This window comes from Apteryx rowi, unplaced genomic scaffold, assembly GCF_003343035.1.
Source record: "Apteryx rowi isolate R43461 unplaced genomic scaffold, aptRow1 scaffold_343, whole genome shotgun sequence".
In the NCBI taxonomy this organism is placed as follows: domain Eukaryota; kingdom Metazoa; phylum Chordata; class Aves; order Apterygiformes; family Apterygidae; genus Apteryx; species Apteryx rowi.
In genome coordinates this window covers 345,759-370,886 of record NW_020449897.1, presented here as the reverse complement: position 1 = coordinate 370,886, position 25,128 = coordinate 345,759, and the positions used below count along the sequence as shown (strand labels likewise).

Sequence of the window (25,128 nt, the reverse complement as noted above, 5' to 3'; positions counted from 1 at the left end):
ACGGCCGCAGCACCCTGGCGGCTGTGTCCGCCCTAACGTTGTGCCCTCGAGCGCGGCCGTGCGTTTCGCGGTGCCGCGAGAGGGTTGGCGGGCGCGGTCCCACGCCGCGCGGCGGGTAACGGACCGCGCGTGTCTAACGCGTTAGGGCATCGCCGGGAGCGCGAAGGCAAGCTGCCCGCCGCGCAGTCGTGCGTAGATAGCATGTGGGGAGGATGTGTCTGTAGCTGCCTCCAAAGGTCACCGCTTTGATGTGGTGTGGAAGTATCCAATGTGACTGTGCATTTGGTACAAGTGAAGAATGAGTGAAACTGAGATGTATTTGCTCACTAATGTCTGAAATTAAAAATGTATACATGGAGATTCGTGTATGGGAAATAATGAGACTTCTGCAGAAAATGAATTGTGAAAAGCTTTACGTAGCTCCCAAGATAGGAGATAATCATCAAAAAGTTAGATAACTTGCTATGAAATCAAGAAAGAAATTGAAATATTTAATGGTCTTAGAGGATAAAACCACAGATATCTTTAGAAGTTATGGTGATAGACAGGTAGAACATGTAAAGAGTCAGTTTCCAGAATGGACCATATTTTGTTCTCTGCATTGGAAAAACTGTATGTTTATGGGTTTTGAAACATGCAACATTTGAACTTGAGGATTTTTTCCTGTCTCTCACTCAGAGCAGAGAATGAGAAAGACTTGAAATATTCTTCCTCTTCAGTRTAAAAAAGAAACAGAGAGCATCATTTGAAATTCAAAAAAAAAAAAAAAGAGAGAGAGAGAGAAGGGTTAACAAGGGTCACAGGTTAGCTCTCTACAATTGTCTATTGAGATCACTGGTTTGTTGGGTTTTATTCTTTCATTTCAGGCAGTTTGGAATAAGCAGAGTTTCAGACCAAAAGATTCCATCTAACCAAAACAATGTTTGCAGACTTGGACTATGATATTGAAGAAGATAAACTGTGAGTACTTCATTTGTCTTTTGCTATTTTTTGCTAACAGTAAACATAGTGCTAACAGCTGCAGCCAAGACCTAATGGGAACAGATAGATTTACCTTTTCCTGATGATGTGTGCTAAAGAGTCAGACGGCGGTCCTGATTTCTTGCTCTCTGGAGATTGGGGATGAGGTATTGCTGTGCTGATGAACAGAGGGGAATGCTTTCTGTCGCTCTGCAATGACTACTGTGAGTTTCTGATTGCAAAACAGTGCTGACAAATCTTCAGTAGATTAGTGACCTTAGCTAGAGAAGAAATGACTTATAATGGAGAAAAGGAAATAAGCAGGAAGAAATGGAGAGAAACTCTGGAATCCTTAGGTCTATAAGGAGAATAACACTAGAATTTTCTTAGCAAGTAAAAGGTTTTATGAGGTTAGCAGAGAATTTGACATGGAGTACTTGTCTTACATCTCATTTGTGAATATTTTCCTCTCACTCTAGCGCAAAGACCAGATGAAATACTCTCTAAAACTTGCAAGCATTTCCTCTCTGTTTAGCAGTGGATGAAGGTATCTCTACCACCTTTTCTCACATGCAGTCACAAGAAAGATAGCCCTGAAGGTTTTTCTGCTGCTCTGTGCTGATAGACTCTATAGCAGAAATAATGTGATTAATTCAAATGTACAGTACTCACTATATTTTCAGTTTGTATTGACTCAGATACCATGATTCTTCCATACAAATATAGCTGTGCTTACACTGTCTGCTATTCATTCTCTCTCTCTCTCTCATTCTAGTGGGATACCCACTGTTCCTGGGACAGTAACCTTGAAGAAGGACTCTCAGAATCTGATTGGAATCAGCATTGGGGGAGGAGCACAGTACTGCCCCTGTCTCTATATTGTCCAGGTGGGTGCTCAGGGAAGAATAATAAATGGTCTTGGTAAAAATGTTGGCCTGAGAGATGGATCATGTGGAGAGTCCTGTGATTTTTGTTTTTATCAAAGCGTGAACCGTCTCACTTCCCAATAAATAAGAACTTGTTACCCTAGTATCTAATAGGCATGGAAGAATTAAATTAAGACTTCTGAAATTATCCTTCTCCTTGGAGAACATGTTAGAATTCAGAGGAATGGTGTGGCAGCCTCAATTTCAAAAAATCCAATGCTTAAGGGGACACGTCATGGAGACTACACATTCCTGAGAGAACAAGATGATCAGCCCACCTCTGAGTTAGGAGAGGAGGAAAAAAACAAGACTTCACCATGAACAGTACTAAATACAACTGAGTTAAATAGGAGGAATAGAAATGTCTCTTCTGCTGTCCTCCCTATTTCCTTCTTCAGCCCTCTATTCACTTTTCTCTTCCTCCTGATTCCAGACTACCTGTGCTCTTTCTCCTCTCTGCTAGGTATTTGATAACACTCCAGCTGCCTTAGATGGAACGGTAGCAGCTGGTGATGAAATCACAGGAGTGAATGGGAAGTCCGTCAAAGGGAAGACCAAGGTGGAGGTGGCCAAGATGATACAGATGGTAAAGGTGAGAGGTAGGAGGGGGGCCACTGGAGCTGCTGGGTCATGGTTTACAGGTTGTTGTCCTTCAGTAAAGGAGGCTGTTGCTGCTTGCTTCCAGTACAACAGTTTTGGATTTGCTCTTCCTACAGGGAGAAGTGACGATTCACTACAACAAGCTTCAGGCTGACCCAAAGCAGGGCAAGTCCTTGGATATTGGTAAGACTTGCTCGTTTCTTTCTCCTTAGAGGGTTAAAGTGAAAGGTTGAGTTTTGTACAACCATTGATTTTATAGGGCAGAGGGGAGGCTTTATTTTTAAAATAAAGCGTGTGCTTTGAAGTAAGCCTACACAGCTGTCTCCTTCATATGGTCTACCTTCCTCACCTTCCTAAAAGCTCTATCTATTCTTTTTACTTTCGTTCCTTTTCAATGATTAAGGTGCTAATGAATTGAAAGGGGTTCAGGGAAATGCTGAGGCTTGGGATGGATTTCTGGGGAAACAGAAGTGCAGCAGGAATATGGAATATTTTCCAGAGGTGCTAAATATCTGTGGCTTCAGCTGACATTCCTGGAAGCTGCAGGTGCTTGGCACCCCTGCAAGTTTGCCTCTAAATGCGTATAGCTGAGTCATCTGATTTCAAAAAGGGCAAAATTGTCTTTAGTAATTTGTAGGATATGACCACTAAAGACAGAAGTGAATTCTTAGGCATGACAAAAGGGTTTAACAATGAACAATAAATTAATATTAAGCAAAGGAATACCTTTGAGTATTAAGTCCTACTTGTCTTGCTGTCAACCTGGTCTCCTGACTTTAGATGAAGTAGTACAGAATGTATCATAAGCAAAGCTGAGTTCCAGATATCACAATAGGTAGCTTATAACGAAGAGATTTAGTGGAATAGTCTTCCAAAGGAAGTGGTAAGGTCGTGCTGATTGAAGTAGGTAGGATGTGGGAGCAGAACAGATAGGATAGAAGATGTTCTATGCACAACTGAGCCTAATGTCTGGTTTCTATGGTACCCTTTTTCTGCTCACTACCTCAATATTGAGTTAAGCTTGGGCTAACCAACCTATTTGATGCCTAAGAAATTGGTGAAGTAAGTTCATCATAACCCTGATCCTGGATCTCTCTTTTGGCCTTTAGTATTGAAGAAAGTAAAGCACCGACTGGTAGAGAACATGAGCTCAGGGACAGCAGATGCCCTGGGGTTAAGCCGAGCCATACTTTGCAATGGTAAGTATTGTGCAGGAAAACATTTTTCTTAAGGGGACACTTACTGTCTTGCACTTGCTAAGTTTTTATAGTTTCTTACATGTTCCACATTATTCCTTCAGGATTCTTTCCTTTTGCCATACTTAATTGCCGCAATTGCCTCTGCCTCTTCCCGAGGGATATATCATGTCGTTGGGGCCATTTAAATGTTAGCTAAGGTCAAATTAATTTCAAGTGGGGACCCACTTGGTGAACGTTGATAGTTGATGGCCCCACACTATAAAACCACTTTGCAGTTATTTTAAAAAGCTTCCCATGTTGGACCAGAGGAGAGGCTTTGGAGGTGAGGAAAAATTGAACCAAAGATATGAAATCTGTGTTTTTCCAGTCAGTCAGGTCTGGATTTGAGTATTTAATTCTGTTTCCTTTTAGATGGATTGGTAAAGAGATTGGAGGAGCTGGAAAGGACTGCAGAGTTATACAAAGGTAAACTGTGTCTTCCACCAGACACCAGATGGGAGGGCAGGATGCATCTGTTATGTTTTAGTGAAATGACTTGAATGTTTTTTCTGTCTTTCATCACAGGCTTGACAGAACACACGAAGAGTCTTCTTAGAGCTTTCTTTGAACTATCCCAGACACACAGAGGTAAAGAGTCTGAGTGAAGGGAGCAGAAATCTTTGACGTCCAATTTCAGGAGTTTTAGTCACAAAAGTAAAAGTCAGAGCAAAAGTAAATATTGCAGGAATAAGCTGCGACGGGCTGCCCTCCTGGCATTAGTGGCCACTCTGCTAACACAGGCCCTGTCTTTCATGTGAGATATTGAAGAAATGCCCTGCCAACCWCTTGTCTTTAGGGAATATGTAACATCATCCCCCTAGCCAAGTGTAAGGTTATCAGAAGGAGTTTTAATGTTGGAAGCAAGATTCTTCTCCAGGGCCAAACCCTTCTTGCCTCTGTTTGTATTTATTGCCCTCATCCAGCATTTGGAGATGTTTTCTCTGTCATTGGTGTACGGGAGCCACAACCAGCTGCTAGTGAAGCCTTTGTGAAATTTGCTGATGCCCATCGCAACATTGAGAAGTTTGGAATTCGCCTTCTGAAAACAATTAAACCGGTAAAGAATTTAACCCTAGGAGAAGGGGTCTGGAGAGGAAGGAAATCTAGAAAGACAGAAACTTGACTTTGAAGGTGTAGTYTTAAAACTCATTGTAGGAAAAACTGTCTTTATCTGCTTTTCTTCAAGTTCTTCATAAAGAACCTTAGCGTTTAAATAGTGAATATCTCAATCTGCTGTGTTATTTGAGCCTGACATATAGACTTGTCCTTCTGACTGTTGCACATGAAAATACTCCTATCCTTTTCTTTTGGGGCTGAGAGGGTAGTTAGATCAACATAGCCCTTACAGTCCTTTCCCCAACATTGGTACCCATTATTAAAAGATGTCATTAATTTAAAAGAGTTTAGATAAGCAGTCCAAGATTAAAGGATTTCAATGAGTATGTTTGAATGAGAGTCTCTAGGAGATCTATCCATTTAGTTTAGCAAAGAGAATGTTAAATGTTGATTTGAACAGCGTGTTAAGTGCCATGTTGGATGAACAATATTGGATATTGGACCTTTGAATCTAGGGAGAACAATTTCCAGGACTATCTGAAAATGAAGCCAGATGAGTTGAAAGGAGACAAATTCAGACTAGAAGTGAGGCGTGTATTTCCAGCACTGGAAGAATCACTTGCCAGTGACTGTAATGAATGCTCTAACCATGACAATTTTGAATGGAGATCAAACATTTTCTTTCAAATATGCTCTAGCTCAGAAAAGAGTTAACTCGAGGCAGTCTCATGACCTGTGCTGCTTAGAAGGTTGGATTTAATGGACTTAATTTCCATGCTTTTCGATCTAATATTCAGAAATTGAATGTTTCCCTTGCAGATGCTGACTGATTTGAACACCTATCTGAATAAAGCCATTCCTGACACGAGGCTGACTATCAAAAAATACCTGGATGTCAAGTTTGAATATTTGGTGAGCTGCTCTGTTTCTTTGTGCTGGTTGAAATTAAGTTTTATACAATCATAGCCTGAGGATCTCATATAGCCTATATAATCACGTGTCCCTCCTTCCACAGTCCATGCAAGAATACGTTATTTTTTCCAGTTCTTTGTCTATTGCCAAATTAATCAGATTCAAACACCTCCTTTTGACCTAACAGTTCTCACTAGTAAGAGAGATTTCCCAGAACACAGATGACTTTTTCTATCTGACTCAATTAATTTCTTTATTTGTAAAGAGTTCCCATATAACTTACACTCTTGAACTCCTCTAAATACCTTTCCAATCTCAGACTCCATATTTTTCAGGTAGTTGTGGATAGTCTTTGTTTAGCCAGATTAAACAACTGGGATATCATATATGCTTGCGTTTTGTCCATGGTTTGGGGTTTTTTTTCCTCTCCCCATTCACTCAACCCTTGTTTTCTACACCAAAAGATTAGGGTAGGGCCGTTCTGTGCATCTGTTCTAGAACTGCAGTAATCTATTTCCTTTTACCAGTTGATGGAGGTACTTGGCACTGCAGCCCTTAAGCATGTCAATATGGCAGTTTTTCTTTCCACATCAGTCCTTCCAGCAATTCATCTTTTTTTCCTCATTATTTATTCCGTCATGATACTTTTCTGGTACTGTGTTTTCCCATTAGCAGATGAATGCAGGATTTTTCTCTTACTAGGTTATCCTTATCTAAAGTATTTGCTCCTGTAATATAAATAATAATCCCCTTCTTCCTCCCCTACTCTTTTCCATCCTCATCTTTCTCTAAATAGGTTCCCTTTCCACCTGGGATGTGTAATCTGCTCTGGTCCCACTGTGCTTTCCCCAGTGCCCCTAGCTGCCCCTAACTGAAGAAAGGCTTAAGATGGGACAACCCTATGGATATGAGTGATGGTGGAAATGCTTCCTTATCCTTAATATTTCCTTCTTTTTTTTCTTTTTCTTTTTTTTTTTTTTAAATCCTGACAAGTCTTACTGCCTGAAAGTCAAAGAGATGGATGATGAAGAATACAGCTGCATTGTGAGTACCAATACTATGGCAATGAGAACTGCAGAATGTGTTTCTGTAGCTCTGTGCAAACTGCCCTGCGATTGCAAAAGTACTCCTGTGCCTATGTGTAGTCAAACTAGTGAGTACATCCTAAGAATAATACACATTTATTCTTGACATGTTAGAGCCTGGAGGTCCTTAAACACTACATAGAAATAGCTGTCATGAATCACTGGTGCTGTGGAATAGTGGAGGGACCATCATCTCCTCTGTAGCCTGCTTGCTCACTGGTTGCATGTCTCAATGTTTAAGTAATATTAGCTTGTGTAAGGAGGATTAAGGTGTTATCTTCACAGATTGCATCTGTGTGTAAGCTTATCATTAATTCTGGACTTGCTTCTGAGAATAGAGGTTTAGCTTCTCTGCAGTAAAGCGAATGTCAAAGCTGCATTTGTAGTTAAAGAAAATTGATTAGAGGATCTCTCCAAACAATAACTTAGTTCTAAAAGTAATTTAAACTCAGAGGACTTCAAAAAACAAACAAACAAAAAAAAGCTGATGGCATTCTCCAGTAACGCTTTGCTGTTTGAATCCTTGAAGATTTTTATACCTTTAGTCCCTAACAGCTCTGTTTAAGGTAACTAACAGTTATGCCCAGTTTCCCTGCATAAAAGCAATATCTGTTTTATCCTAGGTGGTGATCTCAGAGTAGGGATTTGAATTTTAGTGTCCCCAGTTCCCAGTGCCAGGAATGAATAAAACTTTCCTAACGCAATTATGAATCTTTCATGCTAAACAGGAAGGAAAGCATCACAGTCTTGCCCAGCAAAGTCACAGCTCTGGGTTTTGGCACATGCAATGTGCATTACCAAGCCGTAATCGGTAACATGGATTTTTGTGTATGTTGTGTTTGCAGATGCAAGAGAAGGATGCTATGTTTCACTGACAGATCTAACCCCCTTCTCTCAAAGCAATTTTGTGGGGCAGTTCATAGTTCCATCCTTACAGGTTTCTAGCGTTGTGCCTAGATGATTGTAGATATCACAAGGTTCCCTATGTAAACTTACACTACATTGTGCAATCAGTGTAGGGTGAAGCTTACAGAGGAAGGCAGAGTTTTTCACCTGATTGATATAAGTCCTTAAATCCCTCAGATCTTGGGCTTGTTTGTTCTTGATGCCTGTTTTAATAGTTTAGCTAAGAGGCCGTTCCACTCCTCCATGTTAGATTGAAAGATGTCTATTCTGTTGTCTTTACTCTATAGTGGCACCTTTCTTTACCCTTGCTGGAGTGTGTTTGTCATTCAAAATGGCCACATTGCCAGTTTGTTGGTGTGCCTCAGCGTTTCTAGTGTTTCCTAGCTCCTGAGTCCAATTTCAGGGGACCTGAGAGGGTTATAACCCAAGGTACTTGTGAGTTCACAATGGTAGGGAAACTGCAAAAACCATCTAGCACTGTCTGCTTTGAGTCTCCAAAATGGCACTGTGTTTTTGGCAGGCCTTGGGTGAACCCCTCTACAGGGTCAGCACTGGGAATTATGAATACCGCCTTATCCTACGTTGCCGCCAGGAGGCTCGCACACGCTTTGCCAAGATGAGGAAGGACGTGCTAGAGAAAATCGAACTCCTGGACCAGAAACATGGTGAGTACTGCTGCTGTGTCCAGCACGTGAAGGGGTCAGGCAGGCAGGACTTCTGCCCTCGTATTCCTCCTTCGTCTCAGCTCAAAAATCTTGGCTGAAGAACCCTTCTGTGACTTTGCCTGGGACATCCACCCTCAGGGCCCAAATGGGACTGATATGTAGGAGTCTGTAACTAATGCTGGCCAGGGAGGCTTGGTCACAGCCTTTGCACTGTGTTTGGGAAGGGGATCTTCACCTAATTTGTTCCCAATATGTCTCCAATACAGTGCAGGACATCGTGTTTCAGCTCCAGCGTTTTGTCTCCACCATGTCCAAGTACTATGATGACTGCTATGTCGTGCTCCGAGACGCGGATGTCTTTCCCATTGAGGTGGACCTTGCCCGCACTACCCTCAACTATGGGCAGAAGGACGTGTACACAGATGGGGCAGAAGAAGAAGGAGGAGGAGGAGGCGGCGAGGGAGAGGGTAGCAGGAAAGAGGACACAAATGGTGAAAAGCTGATTGATGATGCCTGAATGTGCCAGTATGACTAGAGGAAAAATCTTTGCAGACTGATATAAAAACATGTATTTCACATGGCAGTTCATCCTCCATGACTTTCAGTGTATGTCCAGCCTGGGATTCCTCCTCTGCTTTGGGTGGGGGTAGCTGGTTGGATTGGGACCAGCCTCTGCTTTCCTCTCTCTTCCCTTGCTTGTTTGCCTGGATGTTTCTTTTTTCCCCCACAGACTTCTGTTGCCCAACTCGGATGCTGAGGTGTGGGGAGGAGAATCTCCTACCCCATCGCCATGTGACTCCGTGTGCAGACAGGACACTGCTGAGTGTGCAGGATGCACCGCTCCCCTTCAGCAAGTGGAAGCCAATTAAAAAAAATCTGGAGAGAGATGGCTACAAGTGGCAAGAACAGCCCCCTCCTGGCCTCCCCTTGTACTATGGAAAAGTGTTAGCATCAGCATTGTTTTCTTCACCACATTGCTGACTGTCCTGGAGCTTCCCATTCTCTGGCCTGTGTTAATTTTCTTCTGTCTTGTCCATCTGTCCCCATGGGGGTCCAGGACAGATTCTTGTAGGATGATCACTCCCACCACTCCCAGCTCTCTGCACTGCTGTTTTTAAGAAAGAGGAGCAAGTCCAAACTGATGGCTAGAACTAGTGGTTGCACATGTGATCAAATCTTCCTCCTCCAAGGGGCTGGGGGGAAGGTGCATTCTCCACCAAGAGGTTGGTGGAAGTGGCTACCTGGCACGCTGGGCTGCTGCAGTCCTATTGCAAGGATTTAGAAGTCCTTTGCTGTCCAGCTGTTTCCCTGGCTGCCATCCTCTTCATAGTCCCTGAGCTCCTGCACTGTCTGCATACTCTGTAGGTACACCCCAGAGCTAGAGTCCTCCAAGATGTGGCTATGCCCTCCCCTGTGGAAAGGAGGGAATTGGCTCAGGAAGGAGCTCTCCCAGTCAGCTGAGATGGTCAGGCAAATGTGCAGGTCTGAGGCAAACGGGTTCCTGAAAATCACAACAAAGCTGCGTATGCTTCCTTTCCCTTCTCCTGGGGCAAGTGCCAAGAGGAACAACCTTAGAACCACAAAGGAGATGTTTTAGCCTTAAGCTAGAGAGGAGAGACAAGCTTTGTGGAGAGAGAAAGATGTTGCCTGTGGGCACTTGGAGATTGTGAGTGCAAAGCATTGAATAGCATACCACTCTCTGCTCTCCTCTCTACGCAACCATTTTGTGGTGCCTTTGGGCCAGACAGAACCAGTAACTGATGTCCCATTCCCCAGCACAAGGGAAAGAAAAACCAAGGTAAGTGAGGCTTTGTCTTTCCTTCTTCCTTTTCTCTGCTCCCTCCACCTTTGTGGGCTGATCCCAGCTCCAGATGGCAGCTTTCTCTTTTAGCAGGCAGCACAACTGCCAGCAGTGGTGTGCTTCTTCGAGGCAAGGGTTTTGACTTCTCTGTCATTGCATTCTAGTGGTAGTGAGAGAAGCTATTTAAGGGCATTAATTTATGATTGAGATGTTTGTTTTGTTTTGTTTTTCTCTTTGATTTGTTTCTGGAGCCTTGCCACCTCTGTGGGTGCCTGGAAGAAAGTTATCCATGGTCTAGCTGCTCTGGAAGACTTAAACAGACTTTAATGTACTGACTGTTGTCTCTAATAAAGAAAAATGTGACGTTTTGTTTCCTGTTCTTCTGGAGTCTTCTTTAGTGATCTCTTTGCTCTTCATCCATTGGTTTTAAGATTAAAATATAATGATGGGGAGTGTCAATTTTTTCATGATCATAGTGGTGATTTTCTCTCTGCCAAGACATGGTGGTCACTGCATCACAGGTTTCCAGATGGGGAGGATTATAAATGCTGTAGCAAGGCCATCCATCCACCTAATACCAGTTTCTCTGCTGCTCTGCAGCTTAGTCTCCCAGGGGAACACCAGCCTTGTAAACCAGGTAGTGTGGCATCCTTATGCTGCTCCAAGGCCAGCTTCTCCACAGAGCTGTTGTTGCATTACAAGCTTGAGCTGATACTTAAGTCCCTAAACCTCTTTCAGGGTTGTTTGTCATATCAAAATACAGAGTAGCTAAGAGGAACAAGARAAAATGCCTTAGCGGAGCCTGCCTGAAAGCCAACAAAGCAAAGCAGAAGGCAGTGGAGCCAGATTTTTTTTTGCAATCATCTGACTGCCAGAGGTTGACAAACCAGCTGCCTTAGCACCCCATCAGGAGTGGTATTCCAGGAGAATGGCCCCAGTTTCTGCTATAACAGCACCCTGTAGGTTTACTCCTTGTTCACAGGTATGAGCATCCCTCTTTGAATAAGACCCCAAACAGAAGCAGGTGCTACAAGGTGTTGAAGTATCTTATAAATAGAGAAAAGAGCGGTGTTGAAAGGAGCACAAGCCCTGGACCAGCACACTTTGAACAATGGATGTATGTATGGCCTGTGTGAGCCCTGGATCCTGGGGCTGCAGGAGATGGTCTGGTTTCAGGAGTAAAACTTCTCCATGAGGTGGTACCCTTCATCCAGCACAGGGCTCTACCCTGAGCAAAGTGTGATGTTGCCATTATTGGGGGGGGGAAGAAAGAGGGCTGATGATACTTCTTCCAGCACATAGTCTGTAATGAGCTTTTGTACCTTAATAGCTTTTATGTGTTTTTCTGGGCTGATTTAAGATAAAGGAGTGGGAGGCTTATTGGGAAATGTTGTGTGGTGACGAGGACACAGAGGGGATGTTGTTCTAGTGACCTGCTTGGTGCTGACAAGGTCAGTTGTGTTCAATCTGTGGGCCCTGGACCTCTGGGAAGTTGTAGGCCGCTTCTTGAAGAGGGACCGGTAACGAAGGAAAAGCTGGCCTGGGAGGACAGCAGTATTCAGGTTACTTGGGCAGGAGCTACACTCCCGCTTGGTTGAGTGGAGCAGGAATAGTGATCGTACCTTTTGGGGGAAAAACAAGCTGACCAAGAGGTGTTTTAATGACTACAGGGCTCTATGATCTTTGCTGCTGCTTCTCRTTCTCCCAGAGCTTGGCATTTGGAGTTTGTTGTAATGCTTAGTCTGATTTGGGAGGTTTTTTTAATGGGTTTGAATAGGAATTTAAACCTAGTCAAAAGTCAGTGATGTGACTGGCTCACAATCAGAGCTAAGAAGGATGTTGACAGCCATGGTGGGACCAGGCACAGCCCCATGAGATTTGCATTCCTGCCCTCCCCCACCCCATCTCAGTTCTCAGGTCTGTTCTAAAACTGACATTCTTACAGCGGCTTCATTTTGCTCATCATTTACTGCTGTTTGAGAGCATCTAGACTGAAGCTCTTTTCTTCATGTCCCCACACCCCCAGCTGGGTTTAAATGGCTTTACAGGGTCTGAAAACTTCATCCATTACCCGTTAATTTGTAAACAGGCCAGTATGGAATACCTTGTTTGATAGTTTCATGAGCCACCTTCATTGTAATGCTCTGCTGAGTTTCTGATCCCTCCATGTAGTAATAGGTTCCCCCAGGGCCTTTGAGGTGAAGCAGTTCAGGAAACCAGAAGAAAGAGCTTTGGCCAGGGCTGTTTATAAAAGACCCAGGTCTAAAGCAGATTAACAGTGGTTTAAGCATGCCAGGGAAGGTTGTCCTCTCTGAATCCACACATGCTTAGACACCCTTGTTTGCTGCACTCACAGGCTACAGCTTGTCCTTCTGCCTTACCATTGACTCTTATGTAAGGGCATTTTCTATTTAAAAAGAAAACACACACACACACACACACACACACACACACACTCTCTCTCTCTCTCTCTCTCTCTCTCTCTCTCTCTCTCTATTTTCTTGTACCATTTCTGCTGAGTGGATAATCGCTCAGGACACAGTGTGTCTCTATCTGCACTGACAATCCCACCTCCATATGGGCTAAGTTGTTCCCATCACATGTCAACACAACTCATTTTAGCCCAGCTAAATCTGGCAGACTTAGCCCAAGAGAAGTGGCTTGCTGCTATTCCTGTCCGTAAGGCTCTGTGTCATGCCACTTGCTTAATGGCATTAGCTTTTCTTAGATTTCGTCTTCCTTTCACACCCTTAAACAGCAGCCTTTAACCCAGTGCTTCCATACTTGGAAAAGCAGCATCACGTGCCACTGCTCCAACTTTACCACCCACAAAAGCTGCTCCAGATGGAGGTGGCAGGAGCCAGTGCTCCCACTGGTTTAGCAGTGCCCAAGGGTGGTATTGCAGGGGGCAGGGAGCAGGATCTACTCTGATGCTGGCTGCAGCTGGAGACAGTCCCTATGATGACTCTGAATTACACCACTTCCTAAACCTACTTCCAGCTAGCCTGGCCTGGCCTCTCATGTGTTAGCTCCCAATCTGCATTTCCCAGGAGGAAGACAAGCTCAGGCCAGGCCTGCTGCATGGCAGCTGCCCTCAGTCTTTCCGAGAACTGGAACACTGGGCTTTGCTCTGTCCTGACACTGCAAGTGGGTTAGATGCCACCAGACCAAAGAGTATGAGATCTGATTACAAAGAGTCTCTACTTGTTTGTGTTTTGTACTGAGACAATGCAGAAGGAAAGGTGAGTCCTGCGCAGCCTCTTCAAAATACTTTTTCCAGGGCTGGTTTGGAGGGAGGGGAGAAAGATGATTGTTTTGTTTTTTTAGGCTGCTTTGAGCCTGTGCTGTATTAGCATGGGTGCAGTATGCAATTAGACATATCACTGAGTAGTTATGTGGACATATGTACATAAGGACCAGCTATTAGACTCTCTCCCTCTTATTTCTTACATCCACTTCTGCCTCGCCCTCCTCCTCTCCACAGCCCACCTACCCTCCCATGATGATTTATGTGCACACCAGGCCAGTTAACATCCGTTCGCATTGTCTCAATTCCTCTGTCCCGGCTAAAAGCTGTCCCGTTCCACCGTCTGGTCAGTGTTGCAGCTGGCTCGTGCCAACACCTCCCCATCCCCCTCGGGACACCCACCTCCCTCCTCACTCTGCTCTTCTGCAGCCACGTGGTTCACCTCCTCACTGGCCACCGCCACAGCATCATCGGTGCTGTGGGCCGGCTGGTGGTTGTTGCTACTGTGCTCCTCAGCTTCCTGCACGTCAGACTCAGCTTCCTCGGTGTCACTCCCGCCGCCCGCTGCGAGGGACTTCTCCAGGGGAGGTGCCGCCTTCTTCCCCCAGTTGAGGCAGCAGTAAGTGGCCATGGCCAGAAAGAGAGCTGAGAGCACCACCTCAGAGCCCGCCAAGTAGAAGATCACCTCGTAGTTCTTGAGAGCATCGACCAAGCGGCCTGATGGGTGGACAAGAAACAAACCAGTTTTAGCCTGAGCACTCCTACATGGACACCACAGCACATCTCCAGCACCTCCAGCACTTATGTCTGGCTGAGGAACCATTTCTCCAGGGAAGAATGGGAAGCCTGAATATTTAAAATCATCCTAGGCAAGGACTTGGACAATTGAAAGTTATTTTGTGCCACCAGGGAAAGTACTGTAAGAGCATGGGTTTGGTATTTTGCCTTTGTTCTGACTGGTTTAAATATTTGTGACACACTGATGTCATGGTCTTGGCGCTACAGCAGGCCATCTTCTCACCAACCTGAGACTAGCCTCCAAGAACTTGGTTTTTCCAGTCTCAGAAARGAGAGAAAAGGTGAAAAGGCATTGCTATTTCTTAATCTACCATGTGGGGAAGACATTCAGAGGAGGAGAAACGGCAGCCCTTTGGCACAGAAATCATCAGGTGTGGACCAGGCCTGAATGAACTGAGGCTGGCAAAGGCGTGAGGGTTCCCAGAGCCTGAACGACTGCCCCAGTGCAGCTGGCACGGCACCCACTGAGCTGGGCTGGGGCTGTGATGACCAGATGCTTCTGCCTAGGCCTGCACTCTCCTGACTTTGCATGTGACCTCTGGTGCCTTCTGTGCAACGGAGTGAGGCCTGAGCCCAGCCTGGGGGCATGCTGAGCTACCTCCCAGGGTGGTCATGAGAGACTCACAGTGAATTCCTCAGTGGGTGAATGCGTCCCTGTTCATGTAGAGAGCCAAAAGCATGTGTGCGTGTGTGGCTTATCCTACGCCAAACTTCCTCAGCCCCTCAACGCCATAGAGAGGGAGCAGCGAAGGAGGATTACACCAGACAAAGCAACACTGTTTGACCCCTTCCTCCAGGCAAGCGCTGCTCCCCAGAGTCCAAGCTGCTGGGTTTGTCAGCAAGCCCAAGCTCCCTGCACCAGCAGGGTCCTGCACCAGCTGGCCGCCCCGGGCGACAGTGGGAGTCACGACTTGGCCCTCCCAACCTCCACTCTGGCCAGCTTAGGTGACACTGCACTGTGTCCTGTTTTTCGCTCACACACCACAAAGGCACAGCTGAACTGAGGCGGGAGGGCTAAGGGATATCCCTCCTCAACTTGCCCAGGGTGGTGTGCTCAGCGCCACATACAGCACTGGGGCTATGAAGATATGGCCTCTATCTACCCCTGCTCTGCGTGTCTTGGCTTCACTGCCTCAGTCTTCAACCCCCCTTCCTTCTCATTTGTGAAGTGCCCTGGCCCAGAAAAATTTATTTCCAGACACTGAGTCATCTCTTACATCCTCTCCCATACAAGACACCAGCTGGCCTTAAACTCTGTGAAAAATAGTGCATGCAAGTGCCAGCCTGCATGTAAAACTCATCCACTTCTTTCATCATCTTTTTCCCTTTCCTTTCTGTTTCTGTTACTCCCAGGTCCTGTTCTTGGAAGGAGCTGGCCCACTGCCACACAGGACACAGTATTTAATAAACACTTTTTCTGCTTTCTAGTATCTTTTTGCTTTCTCATCAGTCATTTCACAAAGAGCTGTGGGCTCCAGGTCATGGGAGCAAGGCAGCATTAAATCCCCTTCTCCCTGCCACAGTCTCTCTGCAGCTGCCCCCAAGCCACCTATTTCTGGACTCCCCCAGCCACCTCTGGCCTGTAAGATTTACCTACCCTGCAGGTTACAAGATGGGACGTGAATTATTGCGATCATCAAGAGGGTCTTCTCCTCGCTATAGCTTTTTACCTGAGAGCTGAGTGGAGTTGCTAAGGGTGGTATATGCTGGATGGAGGGGGAGCTCATTCACACAGAAGTTTTCACTGATGGGCTTTAACCCACAAGTCATAGCTGAAGGAAGGGAGCACAGGAAGCAATGGATCAGTCCCTGTCTGGGGATTTGCCTATAGTGTGTCATTGACCCTTCCTAGCAAATCACACATTCAGGGAACTGTACTTCATTTGGAAATGGTCCTCTGGCAAGATTTGACTTCAACAGACCTGATCAGACAGTTAACAGGAACCTACATCAGTCTCTTGGGTGAAGGCTTTCTCCCTATTGAACAACCTATTAATAGGATGCTTGTGGGGCATGGACCTTAACAGGGACTCTGGCCTAGCCCAGATTGGCTGAGAAGCCATGAGTTTCCTAATACTTTTACAAAAAAGAAAAAAAAGAAAAAGAAAAAGAAAAAGAAAAAGAAAAAGAAAAAGAAAAAGAAAAAGAAAAAGACAGCAAATGCCTGAGGTAGCTCTACAAACTGTTTTGGCAAGCTTGATCACTGCAAATGTGCCTGCACCTTGGGGCTGGGGTCAACACAAATTACATTCGTTATTCACAGCATCAGTCAAAAGGCCATGGACACCAAGGAGAACTTAAAATTTCCTGGTCTTGTCCTGCTGAAGGCCCTCAAAGGTTTGCCTGCAGCATGTGCCTGAGCCTGCCCATAACACGGTTTGATACAACATTCACAAGCAAAGTCAGAGACCTGGATCCCAGTACAAAACAGGAGAAGTGCTACTAGTTAGGACTAAGGGACACTGGAAGTCATGCCACTCTGGATAGCTCTGTATGCATGCCATTGCTCAGGTCTCTGAGTGAAGCTGAGAGAAAAATATCACTACCCATCTTCTGCCCCTGCTCAGAATCAGTGTTGTGGTGCATGGAGTGAGACTACGACCTCTCACTTCAGATTTCATTTTCCAGAAGAAATTTGAAATTGAGAAATGGGCTCTTTATTCAAGCACTGTGCCTATGCCTAATACCTACGATACCATGGAATGGCAGCCAAATTAATCACCTGTGTTTTGCAGCAAGAGACCTACCTGCAGAGGGTGGACCGATGAGCACTGCAACAGCTTCAATAAGTAGGACCAACCCAATGGCGCTGGAGAATTTCTGGGAGCCGACAATGGCCATGAGCACCTCGAACTGCAGTGCCCCCACCATGCCATAAGAGATGCCAAAAAAGACACAGAAGATGACAAGCCCTGTGTAATTGCTAGCCCTGGCACTGCAGATGTCTGTCAAGCCATTGAAGAGCATAGCAAAGCTGAACAAGTAGGCCACGTGAGGGCGGACCCACTTCAACCCTGCCACCATGCCACAGGCTGGACGGGCAAAGATGTCTATGAAACCAATGATGGAAAGCAAGAATGCAGCCTCTGTGTCTGGTACTCCCGTGTCCTTAGCGTAGTTGACCAGCAATATGGGAGGCACAAAGAGACCCAAGACCAGGATGAACTTCGAGATGGTGTAAATAATAAACCCCCGGTTGGAAAAGATGCTAAAATCTAGCAGCTTCTTTCCTTTCTTGGACTTCTTGGCTTTCTTGGCTTTCTTGGTTCCATCAGCGGTGCTGATGCCCTCCTCTGACTTCCCTCCCATAGGCAGCATCTCCTTGACTTCATATTTGTCCTGAACCTTCTCCATCTTCCGCTTCATGCCCATCTCCAGGGGTCTCATGACTGCCCCACAGGTGCAGCAGTTAAGCAGTAGACCCCCCATGATGAGGAAACCTCCTCGCCAACCAAACTTCTCCAGTAGCAGTTGACCCAGTGGAGAGAGGGAGGAGAGGAAGACAGGGCTCCCAGCAGCAGCCAGTCCATTGGCAAGAGGCCGACGTTTGTCAAAGTAGGTACCCAACATGATCAGGGAGGGCTGGAAGTTCAGTGCCATACCCAGACCTACATGGGAAGGGTAGCCGGGAAAGAGACAGGGAGTGCAAGGACATGAGACATGTGGATTGCAACAAGTTGAAACCTCCCCTGAGGCTGTTCTAGCCCAGAAGTCCCATTGTGGGATTCATGTGTTCCTCACAAACCTCTTCTCCTTCATCTTGTTGGGTTGCCCCTGGAGAAGATGGGCTAACAGCCTACCTGAACTGTATTTGAATCAAGTAGCTGTGGCCATGTTTAGACAGGATGTGTACATTACCTTTGCCTCCCTTCTCTGCCACTATATACTGATGCCGCCCCAGTTGCCATAATCACTGCACTGGGCATCATCTGTGTTTCTTCCGGCTTTCTCCCCTCACCTGCCAGGCCCTGCTTGTTTAGATCCAGTGGATACATCTCCCATAGGTACAACATTCAGGACCAGATGCCTCCTCTGTGTGAGTGGGAATGGGTGAGGGGAGACTGGATGCTAGCCAAGGCAGTGCTAAGGGAGGATAGCATAGGCCATTGGCCTTTCCCCAGGTAAATCTGTTCCCCCACCTCCCTGGGGCTCTCACCTGTCAGCACACCAGCTGTCAAATAAAGCTCAATGATATTGGTGGTAAAAGATGCCAGGATCATCCCAGAAGAAGCCAGCAGCCCACCAATGAGCATCACAGGACGGCAGCCAAACTGGTTCACCATGATGCTGCATACTGGTCCTGGGGGGAAGCAGAGGAGCCAGAGTAGGAAACCAGAAGGGGACAGGACATCTGGGAAGGGGCAGCCTGCCCAAGTGGGGCACACGGGGAAGATGAGACTCTAATGACAGAGATCACTGCTTAGCTGATTAGATACACAGCCCTTGGGTCTGGCCAAAGGAGAGAGGCCCTGGCATGGAGACCGCTGCTCTACCCAGCCTTCAACCTCCTGTTCCCTGAGAACAAGAATGGGCTTGCTGTGACAAAGGCAGTGCTTCAGCAAATGGAGAAAGCCCCATGTTAGCTGGTTGAGAGATGGGGGTGTGACTCCTGAGGTCTCCTGGATCAGGGAAGATGGGGACATGAAATGCAGCACACTTCTAGAGGAGGAGTGGTGGGACAATCATCTTCCGCATGTTGGTTCATGATCAGGGCCAGCAAGTGTGAGGAGAGACCATGGGACATGGTCTGGGCCTGTAGTGGGGCAGGGGAAGGCACAGGTTGGGGAGGGGGAAACCTATCTAAGCACCACCTGTCCCGTAGAGCATGGCCAGCATGATGGAGGAGATCCAGGCTGTGTCACTGTAGCCCACATGGAAATCTTTCATGAGCTCCTTGAAGTAGACACTGACTGCCTTCGGGAAAGCGTAGGAGAAGCCAGTGATCACAAAGCAGCCGAGGAGCACAATCCAGCCCCAGCCGCCATCCGGAGGCTTCACGGGAGCTGGGAGCTGCCCTTCCTCTGGGTCAGCTCTCCCCATCGTCTAGTCTGAGAGGGGAAAGACAAGTTGGGAAGAGGAAGGGCAACACACAGAGGGATCTCCAGACACTGCAAAAAGAGAAGAGCACAGAGCACAAATGTTTACTGCAAGGAAGTTTCTCTCCATGCCCCACTGCCTCCAAGCTTCAAGAGCCTCATTGGGGACCCATGTCACCTCTTTGTGCCTTCATCCTGCCAGGCAAGGCAGGACTGCATGGGGGTGCTGGGTCAAGCCACGGGAGGGCAGAGGTGGGAATCCCCCCTGCCCAGGCACAGGGCAGCCCACAGCTCCATAATCCTCGGCCAGACATAGCCAAGCAGGGTCACAGTCCCAGCTGAGACCAGCCAGCTATGTCTGATGTGGTGAAGCACTGGGGGCGGGAGGGAGGCTGCAGCATCACACTTGCATGATATCCAGCCTCACCTGCAGGCCTGTGTGAGGTCAGAGCCAGGGATGTGAACTTCTCTCAGTTCCCAAGATCAGTCTTCGAGCCTCTCCCATCCTAGCCTGCTCCACCTGGGAGCTTGCCAGGAGCTGCCTGGCTGGAAAGCCTCCCACAGCAGGGCAGAGGAGATGCATTAGTCCATCGGCTTTCCCCTGGGAGGCCTCTGCACACAACCCTCTCCCTTGCCCTCCCTTCCCTGCTGCAAGGGAGCACATTTGGGAAATGGGTGAAGGAGGAGAGCACGGCAAACCGGTGGTGGTTACTTGCATACCAGAGAGATTAGGGCTCTGTATCTACACAGAGGGGCCAGAACAAAGCCTGAGGGGGGAGAAGGAGGGAATTAGAGGGGATGTCTTGTGAGTTGTTCTCAGGACTGTTAAGCTGCCCAAGAATTTTGCTCCAATTGGCTGGTGTGGGTTTGTTTTTTTCATCTCTCCACTAGGTACCAGGTCTCTGCCATACCCCTTCCAGCACTGAGCAGTACCACTGGCCTCAGTTTCTTAGTCAGCCAGACTTATTTTCATGCCTGTATGCAAAAGTGTCATTGCCCTTAGATTATAGATACTCCCAAGTAGCATCTGACAGGTGTTAGAAAGCAGGGGGCTTTTTGCATGCCTAAGCTGGGAGTTTGCCACACTGTTTTGTCCAGTTCAGTTTGTCCTAGAACTCTCCTGCTGGCTGTACACCCTTAACATGGGTCTCCTCCCAGCTTCCTTGGCTGAAGGACTACGAGATGGCAGCAATGTCCCCATCACTTAGTGCAGGCAGTCACGGAAAATGCCAGCAGTTGCGTGCTGACTGGAGACTGTCAAGTGGGCAAGGACACTCTTATGGATGCGGCACACAGGGCTAGCTTCGGGTCTTCGGGTCTGGGTGTGGGTATCTCAAGAAGGTCCCTCTTCTCTGTGCCCTACAAGCAATGGGAACATCTTCCCCAGTTCTCATAACCCTGCTGTTACTTTGGCATTAAACAAGTGCAAAGCCCTCAGTCAAAGGCACAGGTGGGACAAGTTGTGCCAGAACCCGCATAAAGGGCTACTGCATGGAAAGAGGAGTCCTACTCTGTGACACCTCAGAAGCTTGATGGAGAGGAGAGCAACTGGTGTTTCCCAGGCCATGGGAGGTTCAGCATGCAGAGCCAAGACTGGAAATAAGTCCGGGAAATGCTCTGAGAAGGGTCTAAAAACATTGCTTTGGGGTTGCTGGAGGAGACACTTACAAGACAACACAAGAAAAGGCCAGTTCTGGACTGCACAGCAAGGGATGTGGCCATCTGCACCCACAGTACATTGACATGAGAAGGCAGGAAGCAGTTTTGGGCCAGCTGGTTTTAATCAGGCTCCTGAGCCAAGATCAACTTGTAGAGGGAAGGGTAGGATGAGAATCACCAGCCACCCTCAGTGGTCTCCCTCCTTCCTCTCCCTGGAGGACCCTTGCTCCTGAAAATGCAGGAAGGATTGTTCATCCTCGCACCCAGGCCTCTGCCACTGCCACACACCACTGCAGCAGAGCTCCCCAAGCCTCTAGGAATCTGACAACCACAAAAAAGGAGAGCAGGATCTGGATCTGAGGGTGGGTTAAAGCAGCTCTTCTGGATGGCCCTATCCCAACAGCTCTTGGGCTGAACACAGGAGCCAGTGCACAGCAGGAGCTGCTCTGCATTTCAGCCCATACAGTCAGATCTTGCTGGCAGAGCTAAGAGCAGCAAAACCAGAAGCACTAACAAATAGCCTTAGAACTAGATCATTCACACAGTATTTTCCCTCCTCCCAGCCAAATATATATATATACACAGTACTCTGGCAAACACACACTCACACATGCACACACATGTTTTTTCATGGGAGAGACCCAAGGCAAATTCAGTGACACATTCAGGACCATGCAGTGAATCAGTGGCAGAGCTGGGGTTGTGCAGTAGGCTTCCACCTTGATTTCTCTTGAAGTTATCTTTATCCATCCATATTCCTCAACCAGCCAAAAGCAAAAATCAGAGAGGCTGCTTTCAGTCTGTCCCTCCCAACCCAAGTCTCAGGGACTGTGGCAAATAGCAGAGACACCAGCTGAGAACAGGCTGCTGGAAAGACATTTGTAAGCCAAGGAATCATTGCAAGGACAAAAGGATTCATTATACACCCGCCAAACACCCACACGTTCCCCTCCATACCAGTGTCATCCTGATCACCAGCACCAGTACGGCCTGACTGAACAGTCTCACTCAGCATCTGCTGTTACCTGCCTGCTGCTCCTTTCCCAGCTCCCCTTGACTGACAAGCTAGTTACATCTGTACAAAAGGCGACCTGCTGCAAAAGTACAAAGATTTCTAGATCAGTGCTAGTCCTCAATCACTGCAGCATCTGATGCACACAGCTACCTCAAATAAAAGCGTCTGCCACCAAACATGCCCAGATCCTTTTTCATCCAAGCCCCTCTCCCACCCCTGCTCTTCTTGTTCTATTCCTGCACCACAAATCAAATTGTATCGCTCAAACCATTCTGTTTCATCCCACTTTTCCCATAAACATCCCAGTATCCTAACAAGAAAATATTTCTCTTTCTGTGACATGCCCTTCAGAGATTTCTGTAGCATCACCCATCAATGGTGAATCAATAGCATTTGATTTTGAAGATCGCATTAGACAAATAGCCATCAGAACTGGTTGAGTCTAGGGATGGATGGGTACCTGCAGGATCCACTTGCATAGTGCTACATAACTGTACAGCAACACATGACAGGGCATCTGCCTGACTGCAGCTAGATGTTGCCTGAAATAAATGAGATGCACCAGACTAGCTCACCTGTGGCGATCCCACTAAGGCCAATATGCTATAGCTCCATCAGTGATTTATCCCAGCTCTGAGCAAGGCAGTTTGGAGCTGCCCCAGTCAGTAACATCATAGTGCATACGCTGGCTCCTTTGCTCAGGCTGCACACAGTGGTCGCTCCAGCGTACCCTGCGCCTGCCTTTGCATACTCTACAGCTTGCTGTTATTTCCTCCTTAACCAGGGAGTTTTATAAATATATAGGCAAAAATACCACATCTAAGTTCACACATCCCTAAAGAGGACATGCACCGGCACAAGAAGTCACCAAGTCAGACTGGGAGGGCAAAGACCACAGCAAATTCAGCTGTGACTGCCAGCCCCCAGATGCACACAGAGCACACTCCCACCATAAAGGAGCTGATGCTCGATGATGCCCAGCAAAGCCAAGCTCTGTCCAACAAGCTGCACCAGTACCAGTATCCAGGAAGGTCCATGTGAGCACTGGGATAGCTCCTGGCATCCCAGCACAGTAAGGACGGGGAGGGGGGTGTTCATTAAATGCTAGGGCCAGGATTCACACCACCAACCTCACAGCCCAGAAACAATAAGCTGAGAAAGCATTTTTTGTAGAATTAAATCAGCACAGGCCTGGAGCGAGCTGTCCTGTTGACAAGCCATAATGCCAGCAGAGCTCTGGTGCAACCGTCTCTCCATACCACTGACCTGCAGGATGAAGTGACGACTGCCCGGCACAGGCCAAGCGCCCAGGGGCTGAGCGGATCTGGCAGCAGCTCTTCCTTCACTGTCCCGGCACACCAGTCTGGGTGGCACTTCCCAGCTCTGGATGAGGGTGCCTGGTTAGATGGCACCGCTGGCTCTTCGTTCCATGCTGGATGCACTGTCCGCCAGGTGCAGGCTGATACCTGCAGGAATCCGTCGCCCTTCAAAAGGTTTCTTGTGGCCCCGTTCTTTCCCTTCAGGGCACCTGGAGATCTAACCCCCCTCACAACCTGCTGTGCTCAGACTCTGATGCTGTCCCCTGTCTGGGGACAACCCACTCTGGGGACCCCCTTGCCTGCTGCAGGTGCAGCCCAGCTGGCAGGTAGTGCCCCACAGCGCTGATGTGGGGCAGCAGCCGCTTACAGTTTCAAGTCAGCAAAGCCTAGCAGGTGCTGAGCAGGCAGAAAGCACTTCTCTACTTTTAAGAGGCTTTTCCAGCCAATGGGAATAAGGTGGCTGCCTGCCTCGGCCCGAATCCCCTGGTAATCCCACTGCCTGGCTCCGAAAGTCAGCCAGGAGCCTGCCTAAGGGGCTCCTCAGTTTGCCCCACCAGAACAGCACTGGCTCACAGCAGGTGGATTCACAGAGGGGGCGGAGAAGGGAAGGGGTTGGGGGGATGTCCGTGATGAATCAAAGCCACTGTCAAGCTGGGATCGAGGGGCACAGGGAAGGAGGTGGCAGGGCAGGAGTAGCAGCGGACAAGGGCACGTCGAGGAAGAGCTGCAGCAGAGGACACGAGGTAGCACGCAGCAAGGAGCTGCGCCTGCAGCAGGGAATCACTGCTTTAATATCACAGTCCTGAGTGCAAAACAGGCCTCTACATTAGTAAGAGGAAAAAAGGAGGAAGGCAGCTGGTTTTTTACGGTCTCCTCAAGCTCTCTGCTTTTAAGGCACACCTGAAACTCTCAAGCCATTTCCCTAGCTGGCTGCTAGAAGGCAGCTCGGTCAAGGCTGCAGTATGTGTGCCCAGCAGGCAGCAAAACTGAGATGAAAGGCAGATTGGCTGAGGAAGTGCCATCATGGGTGGCTTGTAGGGCCAGCCGGGGTTAGATGCAGCTGATCTGCTTTTGGGGGCAGACAGCATGGTATTCCCAGGACTCCCTCACTGCATTCAGGAGCATCAGTCGGATCACGGCCCTCCTCCCCCAACAGCCTGCCCCACGGCAACCAGCAGGGTTCAACACACTCACTAAACCTTCCCCATTAAAAAAAAAATAATAATAAAAAAAAATCTTCAGCAGCTGCCAGGCAACAGCCCCAGGTCAGGGTCCGTGTTTGGCCAGGGATGAGTCAGTCACCCGCCACACATGCAGAAACCTGTTTTCTTTTCAGGACTCAGATGGATCGGGACTCCTCCTAGCTGTGCCCACAGGTAGGATCTAACCCCAAGTGTGCGCAAGTCCCAGAAGTGAAAGGTCCCCACTATAATCCCCTAAGCCTCTTAGCGCCAGCAGCCCCCACATTGCCCCGTGCACCCCACCATGCATTCCTGGTGGCGGGAAAGGGGTGCACACAGCGCAGGGAGGGGAGCATGTGGGGGCTTTGGAGAGCTGGTATCTGGGGTTTAATTTCTATTAATAAGGCTAATGGGCTAAAGCAGTCACTGCAGCCCCTACACCACCTCTCTCGTGAGGGCTCCCACTACCCCAACATGGCATTTGTGGGGCAGCCCCCCAGTGCCATGGCCTGGCCAGAGGGGACTCCATGGGTGCCCAGTCTGGGGAGCGCTTTCCTCCTTGATGATTACCTCCCCGCCACACCAGGAGCCAGCCTGGGGCACCCCTGAAGCACGCAGCCCTGTGGAGCGGTGAGGAGAAGATGGCTGCCAGGCCTTGCCCTCCTGCCTGAGGCCTACCAGCAGTCCAGACATGGGGGGGGGGGGGGGGGGCACCTTTTACGCC

The 25,128-nt window shown here is 47.8% G+C and overlaps 2 protein-coding genes across 12 annotated transcripts; one reads left to right on the top strand and one right to left on the bottom strand.

Moving 5' to 3' along the window:
- Positions 1-150: 150 nt before the first annotated feature.
- Positions 151-10,519, top strand: PICK1 (protein interacting with PRKCA 1). 3 transcript variants are annotated; one of them, XM_026072529.1, is made up of 13 exons: positions 151-166; positions 867-960; positions 1,736-1,847; positions 2,350-2,478; positions 2,603-2,669; positions 3,596-3,685; positions 4,097-4,150; positions 4,250-4,312; positions 4,648-4,781; positions 5,600-5,692; positions 6,686-6,736; positions 8,204-8,348; positions 8,615-10,519. In XM_026072529.1, exons 2-13 carry the CDS (start codon positions 920-922, stop codon positions 8,863-8,865), a joined length of 1,230 nt encoding a protein of 409 aa, XP_025928314.1. In that variant the 5' UTR covers positions 151-166; positions 867-919; the 3' UTR covers positions 8,866-10,519. The 3 variants fall into 3 exon arrangements, 2 of the variants coding, with proteins under 2 accessions (XP_025928314.1, XP_025928313.1); XR_003254695.1 differs by lacking the exon at positions 151-166 and having other exon boundaries at positions 257-960; positions 8,615-8,954; positions 9,079-10,519; XM_026072528.1 differs by lacking the exon at positions 151-166 and having other exon boundaries at positions 257-960.
- A 100-nt stretch (positions 10,520-10,619) lies between these two features.
- SLC16A8 (solute carrier family 16 member 8) lies at positions 10,620-25,057 on the bottom strand. Of its 9 annotated transcripts, none has more exons than XM_026072527.1 (8): positions 23,171-25,057; positions 21,510-21,983; positions 19,658-21,118; positions 19,006-19,302; positions 18,351-18,494; positions 16,942-17,802; positions 13,799-14,113; positions 10,620-10,917 (listed from the first exon to the last, which is right to left on the bottom strand). In XM_026072527.1, the coding sequence occupies exons 4-8, from the start codon at positions 19,232-19,234 to the stop codon at positions 10,865-10,867; spliced, it is 1,602 nt and encodes a 533-aa protein (XP_025928312.1). In that variant the 5' UTR covers positions 19,235-19,302; positions 19,658-21,118; positions 21,510-21,983; positions 23,171-25,057; the 3' UTR covers positions 10,620-10,864. The 9 variants fall into 9 exon arrangements, with proteins under 9 accessions (XP_025928312.1, XP_025928302.1, XP_025928304.1 ...); XM_026072517.1 differs by lacking the exon at positions 10,620-10,917 and having other exon boundaries at positions 13,338-14,113; positions 21,510-21,756; positions 21,847-21,983; XM_026072519.1 differs by lacking the exon at positions 10,620-10,917 and having other exon boundaries at positions 13,338-14,113; positions 21,510-21,753; positions 21,847-21,983.
- Between the last annotated feature and the right edge of the window lie 71 nt (positions 25,058-25,128).